The sequence below is a fragment of the Oncorhynchus mykiss genome, chromosome 11 (assembly GCF_013265735.2).
Source record: "Oncorhynchus mykiss isolate Arlee chromosome 11, USDA_OmykA_1.1, whole genome shotgun sequence".
Taxonomy (NCBI): Eukaryota; Metazoa; Chordata; class Actinopteri; order Salmoniformes; family Salmonidae; genus Oncorhynchus; species Oncorhynchus mykiss.
The window spans coordinates 84,337,104-84,361,497 of NC_048575.1; the positions used below are offsets into that span (position 1 = coordinate 84,337,104).

The window sequence follows — 24,394 nt, forward strand, 5'->3', positions numbered from 1 at the left end:
AGCGATGTCATTTACAAAATAGCTTCCAACACTCTACTCAGCAAATTGGATGTAGTCTATCACAGTGCCATCGGTTTTGTCACCAAAGCCCCATATAGTACCCACCACTGTGACCTGTATGCTCTCGTTGGCTGGCCCTCACTACATATTCGTCGCCAAACCCACTGGCTCCAGGTCATCTAGAAGTCTTTGCTAGGTAAAGCCCCGCCATATCTCAGCTCACTGGTCACCATAGCAACACCCACCCGTAGCACGCGCTCCAGCAGGTATATTTCACTGGCCATCCCCAAAGCCAACACCTCCTTCGGCCGCCTTTCCTTCCAGTTCTCTGCTGCCAATGACTGGAATGAATTGCAAAAATCACTGAAGCCGGAGACTTATATCTCCCTCACTAACTTTAAGCATCAGCTGTCATTGCGGCGTACCGATCACTGCACCTTTACACAGCCCATCTGTAAATTCCCCACCCAACTACATCATCCCCATATTGTTGTATTTTTGTTGCTCTTTTGCACCCCAGTGTCTCTAACAGCACATCATCATCATCTGCACATCTATCAATCCAGTGTCAATGCTAAATTGTAACTTTTTCGCAACTATGGCCTATTTATTGCCTTACCTCCCTAATTTTACTACATTTGCACACACTGTACATAGATTTTTCTATTGTGTTATTGACTGTATATTTTGTTTATCCTATGTGTAACTCTGTGTTGTTGTTTTTGTCGCACTGCTTTGCTTTATTTTGGCCAGGTCGCATTTGTAAATGAGAACTTGTTCTCAACTGGCCTACCTGGTGAAATAAGAAAATAAAAAATAAATTAAATAAATAAAAGCGCCTTTGGCAGCAATTACAGCCTCGAGTCTTCTTGGGTATGATGCTACAAGCGTTGGCACACCTGTATTTGGGGAGTTTATCCCATTCTTTAGTTTCTCCCATTCTTCAGTTTCTCCCATTTTTCCTCTCAAGCTCTGTCAGACTGTATTGGATGCGTCGCTGCAAATCTATTTTCAGGTCTCTCCAGAGATGTTTGATCGGGTTCAAGTCCGGGCTCTGGCTTGGCCACTCACGGACATTCAGAGACTTGTCCCGAAGCGACTCCTGCATTGTCCTGTCTGTGTGCTTAGGGTCACTGTCCTGCTGGAAGGTGAACCTTTGCAATAGTCTAAGTCCTGATCATGCTGGAGCATTTTTTCATCAAGGCTCTCTGTGTCACATGCTATGTTGTTGTCTTAGGTCTCTCTTTATGTAGTGTTGTGGTGTCTCTTGTCGTTATTTGTGTTGTCATACATTTTTAATCCCAGCCCCCATCGCCGCAGGAGGCCTTTTGCATTTTGGTAGGCTGTCATTTTAAATAAGAATTTGTTCTTATATTCTTAAATGGAAGAAGTTTGGCACCACCAAGACTCTTCCTGGAGCGGGGAAATGACCAAAAACCCAATGGTCACTCTGAAAGAGCTCCAGAGTTCCTCTGTGGAGATGGGAGAACCTTCCAGAAGGACAACCATCTCTGCAGCACTCCACGAATCAGGCCTTTATGGTAGAGAGGCCAGACGGAAGCCACTCAGTAAAAGACACATGACAGCCCGCTTGGAGTTTGCCAAAAGGCACCTAAAGACTATCAGACCATGAGAAACAAGATTCTCTGGTCTGATGAAACCAAGATTGAACCCTTTGTCCTGAATGCCAAGCGTCACATCTGGAGGAAACCTGTGTCGTGTCTTTGGCTATGCCAGATTAAGTGATTTGACATGCTATTCTATAAAATCCTTTCTCCGTAATTAATATTACCTGATTGAGCTAATCATGTAAATGTAATTAACTAGAGCTGTTATCTTCCGAATAAACTCTTAAAGACCTAGTAATATTTTACATCAATAGCAGTCAATATTAATCGTCACCTTAATTCAGTCTCTTCTGAAAGTTGTACATTCTTGGTTATCTTCACGAACCCTGGCTAACAAGTTGAATCAGCAATACAAAATTGGGTTTCATTATTTATTAACTAAATACCTAACTAATCACACAGAATTACATATACACAGAATGAATTATACCTTGATTACAAATTACGTCATAAAGGAAAACGTCCCTACCGGGCGGAACAGATATGACAGCTGGTTACACAAAAGAAAAAGGGCTGGGTTTGAGTGAAAGATCATGAAGACTGAGGGACAAAGGGAGAAGCTGTGCTATAGTAAATACAGTATCTTATGCATTCTAAATTACCGGCCATTTGGAAAAGGAAAATGCAATAAATATTTACTCTGAGCTGCGCTCCGGTAGGTTGGTGGTAGATGGAAGGCCGTGTTGCCAAACCGAGTCCTTTGTCCTTTGAAGAATGTCTCTGGTGGTCAATTGAATGCATTGTAGTAACGTCGTTGTGCGGTAGACGGGATACTCTGTCTGTTCTTTCGTAGCCCGCGTTTGCAGCTGCTGTTGCTAACTCAATGGCTAGGAGGTATCACTTCTGTAGTGAATAAGAGTTCCAAGTTCATACCATTTGCACCAAAGCTCACGCTGAGGTTGGCTTAGTTCTGTAGTTGACATGTTAGTCCTTTTAACGCAGAGGCTGCAGACCTCACGTACTTGGAACAGGAGGTAACATTTTCGTCAAGGCTTCATATTGTGGAGCGAGAAGGGTGTGTTTGAAAAGTTGTATAACCTATGTCTGTTCACAGGGGCGGGCCACTGATTGAGCAGAGCCCTAACCTTATGAAAACCCAAATCTCTCATTTGGAAGCTAAAATTACATTTAATCTCTTCACCAATAATTTTATATTCAAACACTTCAGTTGAACAACAATTCCATGTGAATCCGATAACTCTGATGTGTAGACTTTCCACTGTAGAGTTTGTCATCCTATCATTGATGAGAATGTCCCAGATGACAACCGAACTGACATCATATTCATTAAGTACCACCGCATATGTTCAATTGGTCGGATTACCAGAATATAGTTAATTTCCCCCCACCTTCTGATGTTCCCAGAATCTTTATGTTAACCAAGGGGTTTTCAAATGTCACATCAGTAGGGTAGAGAGAGGAAAAAGGGGGTGGAAGAGGTATTTATGACTGTCATAAACCTACCCCCAGGCCAATGTCATGACACCTGATATCATCCCTATGGTGAAGCATGGTGGTGGCAGCATCATGTTGTGGGGATGTTTTTCAAAGGCAAGGACTGGGAGATAGGTCAGGATCGAGGGAAAGATAAACAGAGCAACATAGGACAAGCAACACGTAGCAGACAGATAGACAGAGCAAAAGCACAAAAACTAAATACATAAAAGCAACAAACAGCTCACCAGCTAGGACCAGTGTTTAACAGAAATATAGTAAACAGGCCAACTCTGCTGTGGGTCATGGTACTGAAGGAAGCTAGCACAACTCTGCTGTGGGTCATGGTACTGAAGGAAGCTAGCCCAACTCTGCTGTGGGTCATGGTACTGAAGGAAGCTAGCCCAACTCTGCTGTGGGTCATGGTACTGAAGGAAGCTAGCCCAACTCTGCTGTGGGTATTGGTACTGAAGGAAGCTAGCCCAACTCTGCTGTGGGTATTGGTACTGAAGGAAGCTAGCCCAACTCTGCTGTGGGTATTGGTACGGAAGGAAGCTAGCACAACTCTGCTGTGGGTCATGGTACTGAAGGAAGCTAGCCCAACTCTGCTGTGGGTCATGGTCATATTTTTTATTTTTTTATTTTATTTCACCTTTATTTAACCAGGTAGGCTAGTTGAGAACAAGTTCTCATTTGCAACTGCGACCTGGCCAAGATAAAGCATAGCAGTGTGAACAGACAACACAGAGTTACACATGGAGTAAACAATTAACAAGTCAATAACACAGTAGAAAACAAAGGGGGAGTCTATATACAATGTGTGCAAAAGGCATGAGGAGGTAGGCGAATAATTACAATTTTGCAGATTAACACTGGAGTGATAAATGATCAGATGGTCATGTACAGGTAGAGATATTGGTGTGCAAAAGAGCAGAAAAGTAAATAAATAAAAACAGTATGGGAATGAGGTAGGTGAAAATGGGTGGGCTATTTACCAATAGACTATGTACAGCTGCAGCGATCGGTTAGCTGCTCAGATAGCTGATGTTTGAAGTTGGTGAGGGAGATAAAAGTCTCCAACTTCAGCGATTTTTGCAGTTCGTTCCAGTCACAGGCAGCAGAGTACTGAAACGAAAGGCGGCCAAATGAGGTGTTGGCTTTAGGGATGATCAGTGAGATCCACGTGCTGGAGCGAGTGCTACAGATGGGTGTTGCCATCGTGACCAGTGAACTGAGATAAGGCGGAGCTTTACCTAGCAAGGACTTGTAGATGACCTGGAGCCAGTGGGTCTGGCGACGAATATGTAGCGAGGGCCAGCCGACTAGAGCATACAAGTCGCAGTGGTGGGTGGTATAAGGTGCTTTAGTGACAAAACGGATGGCACTGTGATAGACTGCATCCAGTTTGCTGAGTAGAGTGTTGGAAGCCATTTTGTAGATGACATCGCCGAAGTCGAGGATCGGTAGGATAGTCAGTTTTACTAGGGTAAGCTTGGCGGCGTGAGTGAAGGAGGCTTTGTTGCGGAATAGAAAGCCGACTCTTGATTTGATTTTCGATTGGAGATGTTTGATATGAGTCTGAAAGGAAAGGAAGCTAGCCCTACTCTGCTCTGAGTCATGGTCATAAAGGAAGCTAGCCTTGTGGGTCATGGCCATAAAGGAAGCTAGCCCTACTCTGCTCTGAGTCATGTCATAAAGGAAGCTAGCCTTGTGGGTCATGGTCATAAAGGAAGCTAGCCCTACTCTGCTGTGGGTCATGGTCATAAAGGAAGCTAGCCCTACTCTGCTCTGAGTCATGGTCATAAAGGACGCTAGCCTTGTGGGTCATGGTCAAAAAGGAAGCTAGCCCTACTCTGCTCTGAGTCATGGTCATAAAGGAAGCTAGCCCTACTCTGCTCTGAGTCATGGTCATAAAGGAAGCTAGCCCTACTTTGCTCTGAGTCCATGTTCATAAAGGAAGCTAGCCTTGTGGGCCATGGTCATAAAGGAAGCTAGCCCTACTCTGCTGTGGGTCATGGTCATAAAGGAAGCTAGCCCAACTCTGCTGTGGGTCATGGTACTGAAGGAAGCTAGCCCAACTCTGCTGTGGGTCATGGTCATAAAGGAAGCTAGCCTTGTGGGCCATGGTCATAAAGGAAGCTAGCCATACTCTGCTGTGGGTCATGGTCATAAAGGAAGCTAGCCCTACTCTGCTCTGAGTCATGGTCATAAAGGAAGCTAGCCCTACTCTGTTGTGGGTCATGGTCATAAAGGAAGCTAGCCCTACTCTGCTCTGAGTCATGGTCATAATGGAAGCTAGCCCTACTCTGCTGTGGGTCATGGTCATAAAGGAAGCTAGCACAACTCTGCTGTGGGTCATGGTACTGAAGGAAGCTAGCCCAACTCTGCTGTGGGTCATGGTCATAAAGGAAGCTAGCCCTACTCTGCTCTGAGTCATGGTCATAATGGAAGCTAGCCCTACTCTGCTGTGGGTCATGGTCATAAAGGAAGCCAGCCCAACTCTGCTGTGGGTCATGGTCATAAAGGAAGCTAGCCCAACTCTGCTGTGGGTCATGGTACTTGAGGAAGCTAGCCCTACTCTGCTGTGGGTCATGGTCATAAAGGAAGCTAGCCTTGTGGGCCATGGACATAAAGGAAGCTAGCCCTACTCTGCTGTGGGCCATCGACACAAAGGAAGCTAGCCCTACTCTGCTGTGGGTCTTGGTCATAAAGGAAGCTAGCCTTGTGGGTCATGGTCATAAAGCAAGCTAGCCCTACTCTGCTCTGAGTCATGGTCATAAAGGAAGCTAGCCCTACTCTGCTCTGAGTCATGGTCATAAAGGAAGCTAGCCTTGTGGGTCATGGTCATAAAGGAAGCTAGCCCTACTCTGCTCTGAGTCATGTCATAAAGGAAGCTAGCCTTGTGGGTCATGGTCATAAAGGAAGCTAGCCCTACTCTGCTGTGGGTCATGGTCATAAAGGAAGCTAGCCTTGTGGGTCATGGTCAAAAAGGAAGCTAGCCCTACTCTGCTCTGAGTCATGGTCATAAAGGAAGCTAGCCCTATTCTGCTGTGGGTCATGGTACTGAAGGAAGCTAGCCCTACTCTGCTCTGAGTCATGGTCATAAAGGAAGCTAGCCCTACTCTGCTCTGAGTCATGGTCATAAAGGAAGCTAGCCCTACTTTGCTCTGAGTCCATGTTCATAAAGGAAGCTAGCCTTGTGGGCCATGGTCATAAAGGAAGCTAGCCCTACTCTGTTGTGGGTCATGGTCATAAAGGAAGCTAGCCCTACTCTGCTCTGAGTCATGGTCATAATGGAAGCTAGCCCTACTCTGCTGTGGGTCATGGTCATAAAGGAAGCTAGCCTTGTGGGTCATGATCATAAAGGAAGCTAGCCCTACTCTGCTGTGGGTCATGTCATAAAGGAAGCTAGCCTTGTGGGTCATGGTCATAAAGGAAGCTAGCCCTACTCTGCTCTGAGTCATGGTCATAAAGGACGCTAGCCTTGTGGGTCATGGTCAAAAAGGAAGCTAGCCCTACTCTGCTCTGAGTCATGGTCATAAAGGAAGCTAGCCCTACTCTGCTCTGAGTCATGGTCATAAAGGAAGCTAGCCCTACTTTGCTCTGAGTCCATGTTCATAAAGGAAGCTAGCCTTGTGGGCCATGGTCATAAAGGAAGCTAGCCATACTCTGCTGTGGGTCATGGTCATAAAGGAAGCTAGCCCTACTCTGCTCTGAGTCATGGTCATAAAGGAAGCTAGCCCTACTCTGTTGTGGGTCATGGTCATAAAGGAAGCTAGCCCTACTCTGCTGTGGGTCATGGTCATAAAGGAAGCTAGCCCAACTCTGCTGTGGGTCATGGTACTGAAGGAAGCTAGCCCAACTCTGCTGTGGGTCATGGTCATAAAGGAAGCTAGCCTTGTGGGCCATGGTCATAAAGGAAGCTAGCCATACTCTGCTGTGGGTCATGGTCATAAAGGAAGCTAGCCCTACTCTGCTCTGAGTCATGGTCATAAAGGAAGCTAGCCCTACTCTGTTGTGGGTCATGGTCATAAAGGAAGCTAGCCCTACTCTGCTCTGAGTCATGGTCATAATGGAAGCTAGCCCTACTCTGCTGTGGGTCATGGTCATAAAGGAAGCTAGCACAACTCTGCTGTGGGTCATGGTACTGAAGGAAGCTAGCCCAACTCTGCTGTGGGTCATGGTCATAAAGGAAGCTAGCCCTACTCTGCTGTGGGTCATGGTCATAAAGGAAGCTAGCTCTACTCTGCTCTGAGTCATGGTCATAATGGAAGCTAGCCCTACTCTGCTGTGGGTCATGGTCATAAAGGAAGCCAGCCCAACTCTGCTGTGGGTCATGGTCATAAAGGAAGCTAGCCCAACTCTGCTGTGGGTCATGGTACTTGAGGAAGCTAGCCCTACTCTGCTGTGGGTCATGGTCATAAAGGAAGCTAGCCTTGTGGGCCATGGACATAAAGGAAGCTAGCCCTACTCTGCTGTGGGCCATCGACACAAAGGAAGCTAGCCCTACTCTGCTGTGGGTCTTGGTCATAAAGGAAGCTAGCCTTGTGGGTCATGGTCATAAAGCAAGCTAGCCCTACTCTGCTCTGAGTCATGGTCATAAAGGAAGCTAGCCCTACTCTGCTCTGAGTCATGGTCATAAAGGAAGCTAGCCTTGTGGGTCATGGTCATAAAGGAAGCTAGCCCTACTCTGCTCTGAGTCATGTCATAAAGGAAGCTAGCCTTGTGGGTCATGGTCATAAAGGAAGCTAGCCCTACTCTGCTGTGGGTCATGGTCATAAAGGAAGCTAGCCTTGTGGGTCATGGTCAAAAAGGAAGCTAGCCCTACTCTGCTCTGAGTCATGGTCATAAAGGAAGCTAGCCCTATTCTGCTGTGGGTCATGGTACTGAAGGAAGCTAGCCCTACTCTGCTCTGAGTCATGGTCATAAAGGAAGCTAGCCCTACTCTGCTCTGAGTCATGGTCATAAAGGAAGCTAGCCCTACTTTGCTCTGAGTCCATGTTCATAAAGGAAGCTAGCCTTGTGGGCCATGGTCATAAAGGAAGCTAGCCCTACTCTGTTGTGGGTCATGGTCATAAAGGAAGCTAGCCCTACTCTGCTGTGGGTCATGGTCATAAAGGAAGCTAGCCTTGTGGGTCATGATCATAAAGGAAGCTAGCCCTACTCTGCTGTGGGTCATGTCATAAAGGAAGCTAGCCTTGTGGGTCATGGTCATAAAGGAAGCTAGCCCTACTCTGCTGTGGGTCATGATCATAAAGGAAGCTAGCCCTACTCTGCTCTGAGTCATGGTCATAAAGGAAGCTAGCCCTACTCTGCTGTGGGTCATGATCATAAAGGAAGCTAGCCCTACTCTGCTCTGAGTCATGGTCATAAAGGAAGCTAGCGCTACTCTGCTGTGGGTCATGGTCATAAAGGAAGCTAGCTCTACTCTGCTGTGGGTCATGGTCATAAAGGAAGCTAGCCCTACTCTGCTGTGGAGAGACAGAGATATACACAGACCTCAATTTAGCAGGAGGACACAGGGCCTAGATATGCTAGCAATATTAGAGTCATACACTGATCTCAGCTTAGGAGGAGGAAACACAGAAAACAGACGTTAGAGATATACTCAGAGCTCAGTTCAGCAGGGGGAAACAGAGGAAACAGGGACTAGAGTTACTAGAGATATTAACACACCTCAGTTTAGCAGGAGGAACGGGGCCCAGAGATATACACAGACCTCAGTTTAGCAGGGGGAAACAGAGGAAACAGGAACTATAGATATACAGAAACCTGAGCTTAGAAGTCTGAAACAGAGAGCATAGATATTAGAGATTTACACAGACATCAGCTTAGCAGGAGGAAACAGAGGACACGGGAACAACAGGTACTAGAGATACACAGAAACCTCAGCTTAGCAGGAGGAAACAGAGAGTAGAGATATTATAGATATGCAGTACCAGTCAAAATGTTGTACACACCTACTCATTGAAGGGCTTTTCTTTATTTTTACAGTTTTCTACATTGTAGAATCAAAACTATGAAATGACACATGACACATATGTCATCATGTAGTAACCAAAACAGTGTTAAACAAATCAAAGTGTCACGTTCTGACCTCTATTTCCGTTGTTTTGTATTTATTTAGTATGGTCAGGGCGTGAGTTGGGTGGGCAGTCTGTTTGTTTTTCTATGTTTTGGGGCATTTCTATGTTTTCGGCCTAGTATGGTTCTCAATCAGAGGCAGGTGTCATTAGTTGTCTCTGATTGAGAATCATACTTAGGTAGCCTGGGTTGCACTGTTTGTTGGTGGGTGATTGTTGGTGGGTGAAGTTCCTCGGCATACACATCACAGACAAACTGAATTGGTCCACTCACACAGACAGCATTGTGAAGAAGGCGCAGCAGCGCCTCTTCAACCTCAGGAGGCTGAAGAAATTCGGCTTGTCACCAAAAGCACTCACAAACTTCTACAGATGCACAATCGAGAGCATCCTGGCGGGCTGTATCACCGCCTGGTACGGCAACTGCTCCGCCCTCAACCGTAAGGCTCTCCAGAGGGTAGTGAGGTCTGCACAACGCATCACCGGGGGCAAACTACCTGCCCTCCAGGACACCTACACCACCCGATGTCACAGGAAGGCCATAAAGATCATCAAGGACATCAACCACCCGAGCCACTGCCTGTTCACCCCGCTATCATCCAGAAGGCGAGGTCAGTACAGGTGCATCAAAGCTGGGACCGAGAGACTGAAAAACAGCTTCTATCTCAAGGCCATCAGACTGTTAAACAGCCACCACTAACATTGAGTGGCTGCTGCCAACACACTGACACTGACTCAACTCCAGCCACTTTAATAATGGGAATTGATGGGAAATGATGTAAATAGCCACTAGCCACTTTAAACAATGCTACCTTATATAATGTTACTTACCCTACATTATTCATCTCATATGCATACGTATATACTGTACTCTATATCATCGACTGTATCCTTATGTAATACATGTATCACTAGCCACTTTAACTATGCCACTTTGTTTACATACTCATCTCATATGTATATACTGTACTCGATACCATCTACTGTATCTTGCCTATGCTGCTCTGTACCATCACTCATTCATATATCCTTATGTACATATTCTTTATCCCCTTACACTGTGTACAAGACAGTAGTTTTGGAATTGTTAGATTACTTGTTGGTTATTACTGCATTGTCAGAACTAGAAGCACAAGCATTTCGCTACACTCGCATTAACATCTGCTAACCATGTGTATGTGACAAATACAATTTGATTTGATTTGATTGTCTATGTTGATGGCTTGTTTCAGCACAGTCCATATGCACAGTCCATATGATTAGCTTCACGGTTGTTATTTTGTTTACTGGTTTTGTATAGTTTTCAGTGTTCACTACTTTCTTTATTAAAGATTGACCATGGACACTTACCACGCCGCGTATTGGTCCTCAGATCCTTTTCGCCTCTCCTCTTCAGATGAAGAGGAGGACGACCGTGACAGAATCACCCACCAACCAAGGACCAAGCGGTGTGGTAAAAGGCAGCGACGGCAGCAGCAGCAGCAGCAACAACAGCGGCCAGCTTCACAGGACTACACAACTTGGGAGGAGATAGACAGATGGGCGATCGACCCAGGGAGAGTACCGGAGCCCGCCTGGGATTCGATGGAGCAGTGCAAGGAGGGTTACAGGAGAATGAGGTTGGCGAAGGCAGCACGGCAGTGCGACAGGTACGAGAGGCAGCCCCCCCCCCAAAATTGGGGGGGGAACACGAGGGGTGGAGCTAAGCCAGGTAGCAGACCTGCGCTCACTCCTCGTGCTTATTATAAGCAGCGCGTTACTGGTCAGGCACCGTGTTATGCGGTTAAGCGCACGGTGTCGCCAGTACGTGTCCATAGACCGGTGCGCTATTTTGGGGCGCTATTTTGGGGCTGTTTTGGGGCATTTCTATGTTTTCGGCCTAGTATGGTTCTCAATCAGAGGCAGGTGTCATTAGTTGTCTCTGATTGAGAATCATACTTAGGTAGCCTGGGTTGCACTGTTTGTTGGTGGGTGATTGTCTATGTTGATGGCTTGTTTCAGCACAGTCCATATGATTAGCTTCACGGTTGCTATTTTGTTTACTGGTTTTGTATAGTTTTCAGTGTTCAGACCTTCATGGTCAAATTTCTGCAAAGAAACCACTACTAAAGGACACCAATAAGAAGAAGAGACTTGATTGGGCCGAGAAACACAAGCAATGGACATTAGACCGGTGGAAATCTGTCCTTTGGTCTGATGAGTCCAAATTTCAGATTTTTGGTTCCAACTGCCGTGTCTTTGTGAGACGCAGAGTAGGTGAACAGATGATGTCCGCATGTGTGGTTCTCACCAGGAAGCATGGAGGAGGTGTGGGGGTGCTTTGCTGGTGACACTGTCAGTGATTTATTTAGATTTCAAGGCACACTTAACCAGCATGGCTACCACAGCATTCTGCAGCGATACTCCATCCCATCTGGTTTGCGCTTAGTGGGACTATCATTTGTTTTTCAATAGGACAATGATCCAACACACCTCCAGACTGTATTTTTAATATTTTTAAATGTTTTAATTAATATTTATTTAACTAGACAAGTCAGTTAAGAACAAATTCTTATTTACAATGGCGGCCTACCCCGCCCAAACCAGGACGACACTGGGGCAATTGTTCACGGCTCTATGGGACCACTGCGCCACTCGGGAGCCTGTGTCAGGGCTATTTGACCAAGAAGAAGAGTGATGGAGTACTGTATCAGATGACCTGGCCTCCACAATCCCCTGACCTCAACCTAATTGAGATGGTTTGGGATGAGTTGGACTGCAGAGTGAAAGAAAAACAGCCAACAAGTGCTCGGCATATGTGGGGACTCCTTCAAGACTGTTGGAAAAGCATTCCAGGTGAAGCTGGTTGAGAGAATGCCAAGAGTGTGCAAAGCTGTCAAGGCAAAGCGTGGCTACTTTGAAGAATCTCAAATATCATATTTTTAGATTAGTTTAACACTTTTTTGGTTACTACACGATTCCATATGTGTTATTTCATCATTTTGATGTCTTCACTATTATTCTCCAATGTAGAAAATAGTAAAAATAAAGAAAACAGCTGGAATGAGTAGGTGTGTCAACTTTTGACTGGTACTGTTACACAGACCTCAATTTAGCAGGAGGAAACAGGGACTAGAGATAGGGATATACACAGACCTCAACTTAGCAGGGGGAACAGAGACTAGATATATACGTATAGACCTCAACTTATTAAGAGTAAACAGGGTCAAGAGATATACACTGACCTCAACTTAGCAGGGGGAAACAGAGACTAGATATACACAGACCTCAACTTAGCAAGGGGAAACAGAGCCTAGATATACACAGACCTCAACTTAGCAGGGGGAAACAGAGCCTAGAGATATACACAGACCTCAACATAGCAGGGGGAAACAGAGTCTAGATATATACGTACAGACCTCAGTTTAGCAGGAGAAAACAGAGACTATATATATATATGTATAGACCTCAACTTATTAAGAGGAAACGGGGTCAAGAGATATACACAGACCTCAACTTAGCAGGGGGAAACAGAGACTAGATATATACAGCTTGCCGCTCCTTCAGGATTTTCTTTGGTCTCTTTGTTGCCTCTCTGATTAATGCCATCCATGCCTGGTCCGTGAGTTTTGGTGGGCGGCCCTCTCTTGGCAGGTTTGCTGTTGTGCCATATTCTTTCCATTTTTTAACAATGGATTTAACGGTGCTCTGTGGGATGTCCAATGTTTACATATTTTTCTATAACCCAACCCTGATCTGTACTTCTCCACAACTTTGTCCCTGACCTGTTTGGAGAGCTCCTTGGTCTTCATGGTGCTACTTGATTGGTGGTGCTACTTGATTGGTGGTGCCTCTTGCTTAGTGGTGTTACAGACTGGGGCCTTTCAGAACAGGCATATATATACACTGAGATCATGTGACACTTAGTTTGCACACAGGTGGACTTTATTCAATTAATTATGCGACTTCTGAAGGTAATTGGGGTGGCAGGTAGCCTAGTGGTTGGAGCATTGGACTACTAACCGAAAGGTTGCAAAAACTGTCAAGGTACAAAATATATCGTTATGCCGCTGAACAAGGCAGTTGACCCACTGTTCCTAGGCCGTCATTGAAAATAAGAATTTGTTCTTCACTGATCTGTGTAATTAAATAAAAAAGGTACAAAAAAAATTGGTTTCACCAGATCTTATTTAGGGTCTTCATAGAAAAGGGGAGAATACATATGCACGCACCGCACCATTTTTCCATTTTAGATTTTTTTGCATTTTTTTAAACAAGTTATTTTTTTCATTTCACTTCATCAATTTGGACTATTTTGTGTATGTCCATTACATGAAATCCAAATAAAAATCCATTTAAACAACAGGTTGTAATGTATGAAAATAGGAAAAACGCCAAGGGGGTGAATAATTTTGCAAGGCACTGTACACAGAGCTAAATGTATCAGGAGGAGAAAGAGAAGTGACTAACAATGAGGGTTAGAGTTCGATAAGAGAAGTGACTAACAATGAGGGTTAGAGTTAGATAAGAGAAGTGACTAACAATGAGGGTTAGAGTTAGATAAGAGAAGCGACTAACAATGAGGGTTAGAGTTAGATAAGAGAAGTGACTAACAATGAGGGTTAGAGTTAGATAAGAGAAGCGACTAACAATGAGGGTTAGAGTTAGATAAGAGAAGCGACTAACAATGAGGGTTAGAGTTAGATAAGAGAAGTGACTAACAATGAGGGTTAGAGTTAGATAAGACAAGTGACTAACAATTAGGGTTAGAGTTAGATAAGAGAAGAAGTGACTTACAATGTTCATGAGGGTCAGCAGGTAGTTCTGCACATGCTCCTTGCCATGGAAACGCACCACGGAATAGTCGACACCCAGGAGAACTTCAATGTTGTAGTCGTCATCTCCGGCGTGGCGGCGCTTCCTCACCGCCTGGTTCACCTGCCGGGACACCTGGTCTAGAACCCCCGGAACACCTGGCAGGGACAACTGGTCTAGAACCCCCGGAACACCTGGCAGGGACACCTGGTCTGGAATCCCCAGAACACCTGGTAGGGACAGCTCTATTTCTGGTTCTGGAGAGGAAGGATGAACAGACAGTTATCTGTAAACTTTTCACTGACAGCTAACTTTTTAGTTAAAGTTTTTATTTGGGTGGTTTGCTAGCTGACTGCTAACTTTTCATTTGGGTGGTTAGCTAGCCAACAGCTATGTCTTAACTTCAGATTTCAGATAGCCGAGTTTGTGTGTAGAGGTGTTCTTGGAGACCCCTCCGGCTAGAATGCTTGTTTGTTCTAGATTATAACAACATTTTCCAGAAACCTAAATTACGTGACAAATCAGTCAGCAATCAACATCACTTCTGAGCACAGTCTAGGTTGCATTCCAGGTTGATTTTGGAATGCGATAACAGAAAAAGAAGATACATCAATTCCATCTTACAATGTCTTCAGAACATGTAAAAATGTGAATCATTGGTTATAAATCTCATTTTTATATTGAAATAAAAAGTGTTTAGGTTGTTAGCCAGAAAGTTAGCAATGTAAGGTAGGCTACATTGTTATATAACGTTATAACTAGCTATCTAATGTGAGCTAATGGCCTTCCCTTGAATTTCACTGCCTGATAAAAGATTGGATTTCAATCTGACGAGAGCTAGCAAGCTAAATTGGTAGCTACATTAGCTAGCTATCACACTTGTGGAAAAAAAGTTAAACAATATATTTTCATTTTCAAAGCTTTGCATTCACGGAAAATAGCTTGGCTTGGCTTACTTGGTAACATTAGTCCTTTGCCCTTTTGACTCCAATACTTGGTATGGCCCCTTGCATTCTCAAAAGCTGGTAGTCAGTCCTTCGCAAGCTAGCTACCTAGTTAGACTAGCTAGATCTCTAGCAAGATATGTTTTTCAAACTTGTTGGCATTGGGCAATCGGCAGGATCCAGGTATCGACCACAACGAGTACTGTCATGCAACATACAGACACTATGTTGTTTGGCAGTATTGAGCCCTGGGACGAGGGAAAAGAGTGGTGTACCCAAGCTGATGTGTCAATATGTTGTTTGGCAGTATTGAGCACTTGGATGAGGGAACACAGTGGTAATCCCTAGCTGTTGTGACAATATGTTTGGCAGTATTGTGCACTTGGATGAGGGAACACAGTGGTAATCCCTAGCTGTTGTGACAATATGTTTGGCAGTATTGAGCACTTGGACGAGGAAACAGAGTGGTGATCCCTAGCTGTTGTGACAATATATTGATGGGAGTATTGAGTCCTGGGATGAGGAAACAGAGTGGTGATCCCTAGCTGTTGTGACAATATATTGATGGGAGTATTGAGTCCTGGGACGAGGAAACAGAGTGGTGATCCCTAGCTGTTGTGACAATATATTGATGGGAGTATTGAGTCCAGGGACGAGGAAACAGAGTGGTGATCCCTAGCTGTTGTGACAATATATTGATGGGAGTATTGAGTCCTGGGACGAGGAAACAGAGTGGTGATCCCTAGCTGTTGTGTAAATATGTTGTTGGCAGTAAGGAGCACTGAGACGAGGGAACAGAGTGGGGATCGATAGCTGTTGTGACAATATGATGTTTGGTAGTATTCCATCTACATGGAATAGTGGGCTGGCTAACGAATCACTAACCAACACCCATCAACATGGAAGTGTAAACTGACAAACCACTCACTAACCCACACCCATCAACATGGAAGTGTAAACTGACTAACCACTCACTAACCCACACCCATCAACATGGAATTAGTATCAATGATGTCGCTCTCACTGCTGGTGTTTCTCTGATCCAACCTCTACGCAGACGACACCATTCTGTATACCTCTGTCCCTTCGTTGGACACTGTTAACTAACCTCCAGATGAGCTTCAATGCCATAAATCTCTCCTTCCGTGGCCTCCAATTGCTCTTAAATACAAGTAAAACTAAATGCATGCTCTTCAACTGATCGCTGCCCGCACCTGTCCGCCCGTCTAGCATCACTACTCTGGACGGTTCTGACTTATGTGGACAACTACAAATACCTAGGTGTCTGGTTAGACTGTAAACTCTCCTTCCAGACTCACATTAAGTATCTCCAATCCAAAATTAAATCTAGAATCAGCTTCCTATTTCGCAACTAAGCCTCCTTCACTCATGCCTCCAAACATTCCCTCGTAAAATGGACTATCTTACCGATCCTCGACTTCGGCGATGTCATTTACAAAATAGTCTCCAACACTCTACTCAGCAAATTGGATGCAGTCTATCACAGTGCCATCTGTTTTGTCACCAAAGCCCCATATACTACCCACCACTGCGACCTGTATGATCTCGTTGTCACCAAACCCACTGGCTCTAGGTCATCTACAAGTCTCTGCTAGGTAAAGCCCCGCCTTATCTCAGCTCACTGGTCAACATAGCAGCACCCACCCATAACCGCAAATCCTCACGTCCTTGGAACAGGGTGTTACAATTCTTCCTTTGGCCACCTCTCCTTCCAGTTCTCTGCTGCCAATGACTGGAACGAACTGCAAAAATCTCTGACGCTGGAGACTCTTACCTCTCTCACTAGCTTTAAGCACCAGCTGTCAGAGCAGCTGACAGATCACTGCACCTGTACACAGGTGTACAGCTCATCTGTAAATAGGCCATCCAATCTACCTCATCCCCATACTGTATTTATTTATTTATTTATTTATTTATTTATTTATCTTGCTCCGTTGCACCCCAGTATCTCAACTTGCACATTCAGCTTCTGCACAGCCTACCATTCCAGTGTTTAATTGCTATATTGTAATTACTTTGCCACCATGGCCTATTTATTGCCTTACCTCTCTTATCCTACCTCATTTGCACATGCTGTATATAGATTATTATACTGTATTATTGATTGTATGTTTGTTTATTCCATGTGTAACTCTGTGCTGTTTTATGTGTCGAACAGCTTTGCTTTATCTTGGCCAGGTCACCGTTGCAAATGAGAACTTGTTCTCAACTAGCCTACCTGGTTAAATAAAAGGTGAAATAAAATAAAATGGAAAAGTAGACTCGCTAACCACTCACACCCACCAGATGGAAAAGTAGGCCGTCAAAACACTGACAACCATCTACATGGAACGGTAGTCTAGCAACCCACTCACACCTGCCTACATGGAAAAGTAGGCTGGCTAACCACTCACAACCATCAACATGGAATTGTAGGATACCTAATCACTGTCTTTGGCTATGCCGGATTAAGTGATATGACATGCTATTCTATAAAATAATTTCTCTGTAAATAATATTACCTGATTAAGCTAATGTAATTAACTAGAAAGTTGGGGCACCACAAAATAATGTTTATAGAGCTGTTATCTTCCGAATAAACTCTTAAAGACCTGGTAATCTTTTACCTCAATAGCAGTCAATATTTAATTGTCACCTTATTTAGTCTCATTTGAAAGTTGCAAATCCTTGGTTATCTTCACGAACCCTGGCTAACAAGTTGAATCAGCAATACAAAATTTGGTTTAATTATTTATTTACTAAATAATCACACAGAATTACATTTACACAGAATGGATCACACATTGATTACAAATTATGTCATAAAGAAAACGTCCCTGGCGGACGGAACAGATATGACGGCTGGTTACACAAAGAAAGGGGGTTGGGTTTTGAATGAAAGAGCGGGAAGACTGAGGAACAAAAAAGATTGTGTCTCTATCGGGCCGTAGGCAGCTTTATCGTTCTAAATAACCGCCCATTTGGAAAAGGAAAATGCAATAAATATTTACTCTGAGCTGCGCTTTGATCAGTTGGTCGTAGATGGAAGGCCGGGTTGTCCTTTAAAGAATTCTGGTGGTAGAACGGACACTTGGTAGTAATGTCGTCGTGTGGTAGAACAGATACTCTGTCCGTCCTCTCCTAGCCCACGTCTAAAGTGGCTGCGCTAACGCAACGGCTAGGAGGTATCACTTTTTAGTGAATAAGAGTTCAATGTTCATACCAAGTTGCCATACTTTTAGCTCATGCTATATTCTGTCTGGTAGTCGAAATTCATATTTTTGGCGTGTGGATCGTCATCTTCACGTTGAAATTTGATGCTAAATTATTTTGGTTCTTGTCGTTCACCCACGCTGATGTTGGCTTAGTTCTGTAGGTGACCTTGTCCTTTTTAACGTGGGGACCGTAAATCCTCACGTCCTTGGAACAGGGTGTTACATTTTCGTAAAGGGGCTTATATAGGGTTGGGAGAGAGGGCCGTGTTTCATAGTTTACAACCAGTGTCTGTTCACATGGGCAGGGCCACTAAAATGAGCATAGTTCACTCATGAAAACCAATCTCATTTAGAAGCTAAAATGACATTTAATCTTTTCACAAATAGTTTCATATTTAAACATTTAAATTGCACAACAATTCCATGTGAATCTGATAACTAGAATGTGTAGACTTTACAAGATACCAATAATGTCGTCCTATCATCAGTAATAATGTCTCAGACGCCAACTGATCTGACATCATATTCATTAAGTACAAAAGCAAGGGCCTCCCGGGTGGCAGAGTGGTTAAGGGGGCTGTACTGCAGCGCCAGCTGTGCCACCAGAGACTCTGGGTGCGCCCTGGCGACGCACAATTGGCCTAGCGTCGTTAGGGAGGGGTTGGCCGGTAGGGATATCCTTGTCTCATCGCGTACCAGCGACTCCTGTGGCGGGCCAGGCGCAGTGCACGCTAACCAAGGTTGCCAGGTGCATGGTGTTTTCTCCGACACATTGGTACGGCTGGCTTCCAGGTTGGATGCGCGCTGTGTTAAGAAGCAGTGCGGCTTGGTTGGGTTGTGTATTGGAGGATGCATGACTTTCGACCTTCGTCTCTCCCGAGCCCGTACGAGAGCTCGTCTCTCCCGAGCCCGTGTAGCGATGAGACAAGATAGTAGCTACTAATAATTGGATACCATGAAAAAGGGGGCAAACATTTTTTTTTAAGTACAAGCGCATATTTTGAATGGTTGGATTACCGAAATATGGTTCCGTTTCCCACCTTTTGATGTTCCCAGAATGTTTGATGTTCCCAGATGTTCTATGTTAACAAAGGGCTTTTCAAGAGTCAACTCTATAGAGTAGAGAGAGAAACAGGGGGTGGGGGGGGGGGGGGGTGGTATTTATGTATTTATCATCAACCTACCCCAACATCATGAAACCACTCACACCAATCTACATGGAATAGTAGGATACCTAACCACTAACACCAATCTACATAGAATAGTAGGCTGGCTAACCACTCACATCCACCTACATAGGAAAGTAGGCTGGCTAACCACTCACATCCATGGAATAGTAGGCTGGTTAACCACTCACATCCATCTACATGGAATAGTAGGCTGGCTAACCACTCACACCAATCTACATGGAATAGTAGGCTGGTTAACCACTCACACCAATCTACATGGAATACTAGACTGGTTAACCACTCACACCAATCTACATGGAATAGTAGGCTGGTTAACCACTCACATTCATGGAATAGTAGGCTGGCTAACCACTCACACCAATCTACATGGAATAGTAGGCTGGTTAACCACTCACATTCATGGAATAGTAGGCTGGCTAACCACTCACACCAATCTACATGGAATAGTAGGCTGGTTAACCACTCACACCAATCTACATGGAATAGTAGGCTGGTTAACCACTCACACCAATCTACATGGAATAGTAGGCTGGTTAAGCACTCACATCCATCTAAATGGAATAGTAGGCTGGCTAACCACTCACACCAATCTACATGGAATAGTAGGCTGGTTAACCACTCACATCCATGGAATAGTAGGCTGGTTAACCACTCACATCCATCTACATGGAATAGTAGGCTGGTTAACCACTCACACCAATCTACATGGAATACTAGACTGGTTAACCACTCACACCAATCTACATGGAATAGTAGACTGGTTAACCACTCACATCCATGGAATAGTAGGCTGGTTAACCACTCACATTCATGGAATAGTAGGCTGGCTAACCACTGACATCCATCTACATGGAATAGTAGGCTGGCTAACCACTGACATCCATCTACATTGAATAGTAGGCTGGTTAACCACTCACATCCATCTACATGGAATAGACTGGTTAATCACTCACATCCATGGAATAGTAGGCTGGTTAACCACTCACATTCATGGAATAGTAGGCTGGTTAACCACTGACATCCATCTACATGGAATAGTAGGCTGGCTAACCACTCACACCAATCTACATGGAATAGTAGGCTGGTTAACCACTCACATCCATGGAATAGTAGGCTGGTTAACCACTCACATCCATCTACATGGAATAGTAGGCTGGTTAACCACTCACACCAATCTACATGGAATAGTAGACTGGTTAACCACTCACACCAATCTACATGGAATAGTAGGCTGGTTAACCACTCACATCCATCTACATGAAATAGTAGGCTGGCTAACCACTCACACCAATCTACATGGAATAGTATGCTGGTTAACCACTCACACCAATCTACATGGAATAGTAGGCTGGTTAACCACTCACATCCATGGAATAGTAGGCTGGTTAACCACTCACATCCATCTACATGGAATAGTAGGCTGGCTAACCACTCACATCCATGGAATAGTAGGCTGGTTAACCACTCACATCCATCTACATGGAATAGTAGGCTGGCTAACCACTCACACCAATCTACATGGAATAGTAGGCTGGTTAACCACTCACACCAATCTACATGGAATAGTAGGCTGGTTAACCACTCACATCCATGGAATAGTAGGCTGGTTAACCACTCACATCCATCTACATGGAATAGTAGGCTGGCTAACCACTCACACCAATCTACATGGAATAGTAGGCTGGTTAACCACTCACACCAATCTACATGGAATAGTAGGCTGGTTAACCACTCACATCCATGGAATAGTAGGCTGATTAACCACTCACACCCACCTACATGGAATAGGAGGCTGGTTAACCACTAACCCACCTACATAGAATAGTAGGCTGGCTAACCACTAACCCACCTACATAGAATAGTAGGCTGGTTAACTACTAACCCACCTACATGGAATAGTAGACTGGCAAACCACTTACACCAATCTACATGGAATTATGATAAGCTGTAGACCACACTATCGACCAAGAGAGTTCTCATCTATAATATTCATAGCCGTCTATTTACCACCACAGAACTATGCTGGCACTAAGACCGCTCTCAACCAACTCTATAAGGCCATAAGCAAACAAGAAAATGCTCACCAAGAAGCGGCGCTCCTAGTGGCCGAGGACTTTAATGCAGCCACACTTAAATCTGTTTTACGAAATTTTACCAGCATGTCACATATGCAACCAGAGAAAAAAAAATCCTAGACCACCTTTATTCCACACACAGAGATGCATACAAAGCTCTCCCCCGCCCTCCATTTGACAAATCTGACCATAATTCTATTCCTGCTTACAAGCAAAAACTAAAGCAGGAAGTACCAGTGACTCGCTCAATACAGAAGTGGTCAGATGACGCGGATGCTACACTACAGGACTGTTTTGCTAGCACAGACTGGAATATGTTCCGTGATTCATTCATCCAATGGCATTGAAGAGTACACCACCTCAGTCATCGACTTCATCAATAAGTGCATTGACAACGTCGTCCCCACAGTGACTGTACGTACATATCCCAACCAGAAGCCATGGATTACAAGCAACCTCTGCATCGAGCTAAAGGCTAGATTTGCCGCTTTCAAGGAGTGAGAGACTAATCCGGACGCTTATAAGAAATCCCATTATGCACTCAGACGAACCATCAAAGAAGCAAAGCATCAATACACGATTAAGATTGAATCCTACTACACTGGCTCTGACACTCGTCGGATGTGACAGGGCTTTGAAAACTTTTACGGACTACAAAGGGAAACCCAGATGTGAGCTGCACATTGACGCGAGCATACCAGATGAACTAAATGCCTTTTATGCTCACTTTGAGGCAAGCAACACTGAAGCATTCACGAGAGCACCAGCTGTTCTGGATGTATGTGTGATAACATTCTCGTTAGCCGATGTGAACAAAACCTTTAAACAGGTCAACATTCACAAAGCCGCTGGGCCAGATGGATTACCAGGACGTGTACTCAAATCATGCGCTGACCAACTGGCAAGTGTCTTCACTGACATTTTCAACCTCTCCCTGACCGAGTCTGTAATACCTACATGTTTCAAGCAGACCACCATAGTCCCTGTGCCTAAGGAAGCGAAGGTCGCCTGCTTAAATGTTTACCGCCCCGTGGCACTCACGTCGGTAGCCATGAAGTGCTTTGAAAGGCTGGTCATGGCTCACGTCGACAGCATCCTTCCGGATGCCCCGGACACACACTCCAATTCGCATACCGCCCAGACAGATACACAGATAACGCAATCTCAATCGCACTCCACACTGCCTTTTCTCACCTAGACAAAAGGAACAGCAATGTGAGAATGCTGTTTTTTGACTATAGCTCTGTGTTCAACACCATAGTGCCCACGAATATCATCACTAAGCTAGGGACTCTGGGACTAAACACTTTCCTCTGCAACTGTATCCTGGACTTCCTGACGGGCAGACCCCAGGTGGTAAGAGTGGGCAACAACACGTCTGCCACGCTGATCCTTAACACGGGGGCCCCTCAGGGGTAGGTACATAGTCCCCTCCTGTATTCTGTTCACCCATGACTGCGTGGCCAAACACGACTCCAACACCATCAATAAGTTTGCTGACAACACAACAGTGGTAGGCCTGATCACCAACAACGATGACACGGCCTCAGGAGGTCAGAGAACTGACAGTGTGGTGCCAGGACAACAACCTCTCCCTCAATGTGAGCAAGACAAAGGAGCTGATCGTGGACTACAGGAAAAGGTGAGCCGAACAGGCCCCCATTAACATTGACGGGGCTGTAGTGGAGCGGGTCGAGAGTTTCAAGTTCCTTGGTGTCCACACCACCAATGAAATATCATGGTCCAAACATACCAAGACAGTCGTGAAGAGGGAATGACAAAACCTTTTCCCCCTCAGGAGACCCCCCCAAGCCATAAGACTACGAACAATTAATTAAATTGCCGCCAGACAATTTACATTGACACCCCTCCCCTCCCTTTTGTACACTGCTGCTACTCGCTGTTTAGTATCTATGCATAGTCACTTCACCCCCACCTATTTTTTTTTTCACCTTTATTTAACCAGGTAGGCTAGTTGAGAACAAGTTCTCATTTACAACTGTGACATGGCCAAGATAAGGCATAGCAGTGTGAACAGACAACACAGAGTTACACATGGAGTAAACAATTAACAAGTCAATAATACAGTAGAAAAAAGGAGTCTATATACATTGTGTGCAAAAGGCATGAGGAGGTAGGCGAATAATTACAATTTTGCAGATTAACACTGGAGTGATAAATGATCAGATGGTCATGTACAGGTAGAGATATTGGTGTGCAAAATTACCTCAACTAACCTGTACCCCCGCACACTGACTCGGTACCGGTGCCCCCTGTATATAGCCTCATTATTGTTATTCTTATTGTGTTAGTTTATATTATTACTTTTTATTTTAGTCTTTTTAACTTTTTATTTTTTGAACTGCACTGTTGATTAAGGGCTTGTAAGTAAGCATTTCACGGTAAAGTCTACGCAAAGTCGGCGCATGTGACAAATAAAGTTTGATTTGATTAGTAATCTGACTAAACACTCACTAACCACTCATCCATCTACATGGAATAGTAGGCTGGCTAACCATTCACATTCATCTACATGGAACAGTAGGCTGGTTAACCACTCACATCCATCTACATGGAGTAGTAGGCTGGCTAACCACTCACACCAATCTACATGGAACAGTAGGCTGGTTAACCACTCACATCCATCTACATGGAGTAGTAGGCTGGCTAACCACTCACATCCATCTACATGGAGTAGTAGGCTGGCTAACCATTCACATCCATCTACATGGAATAGTAGGCTGGCTAACCACTCACAACCACCTACATGGAGTAGTAGGCTGGCTAACCATTCACATCCATCTACATGGAACAGTAGGCTGGCTAACCACTCACATCCATCTACATGGAGTAGTAGGCTGGCTAACCACTCACATCCGTCTACATGGAGTAGTAGGCTGGCTAACCACTCACATCCATCTACATGGAACAGTAGGCTGGCTAACCACTCACAACCATCTACATGGAAGACTTCTACCATACCTCTAACAGACTCATTATAACATCAGCAGATGTCAGGTGAGTGATGCAG

The 24,394-nt window shown here is 44.7% G+C and overlaps 1 protein-coding gene across 4 annotated transcripts in view; it reads right to left on the minus strand.

The window, feature by feature from the left end:
- Positions 1–24,394, minus strand: part of adamts3 (ADAM metallopeptidase with thrombospondin type 1 motif, 3) — a 190,860-nt gene that overhangs the window by 101,811 nt on the left and 64,655 nt on the right. For all 4 annotated transcript variants that reach the window (XM_036936581.1, XM_036936583.1, XM_036936580.1 and 1 more), the window contains one exon: positions 13,922–14,196. In XM_036936581.1, coding sequence (XP_036792476.1) covers positions 13,922–14,196 — 275 coding nt within the window. The remainder of the gene's footprint in view (positions 1–13,921; positions 14,197–24,394) is intronic.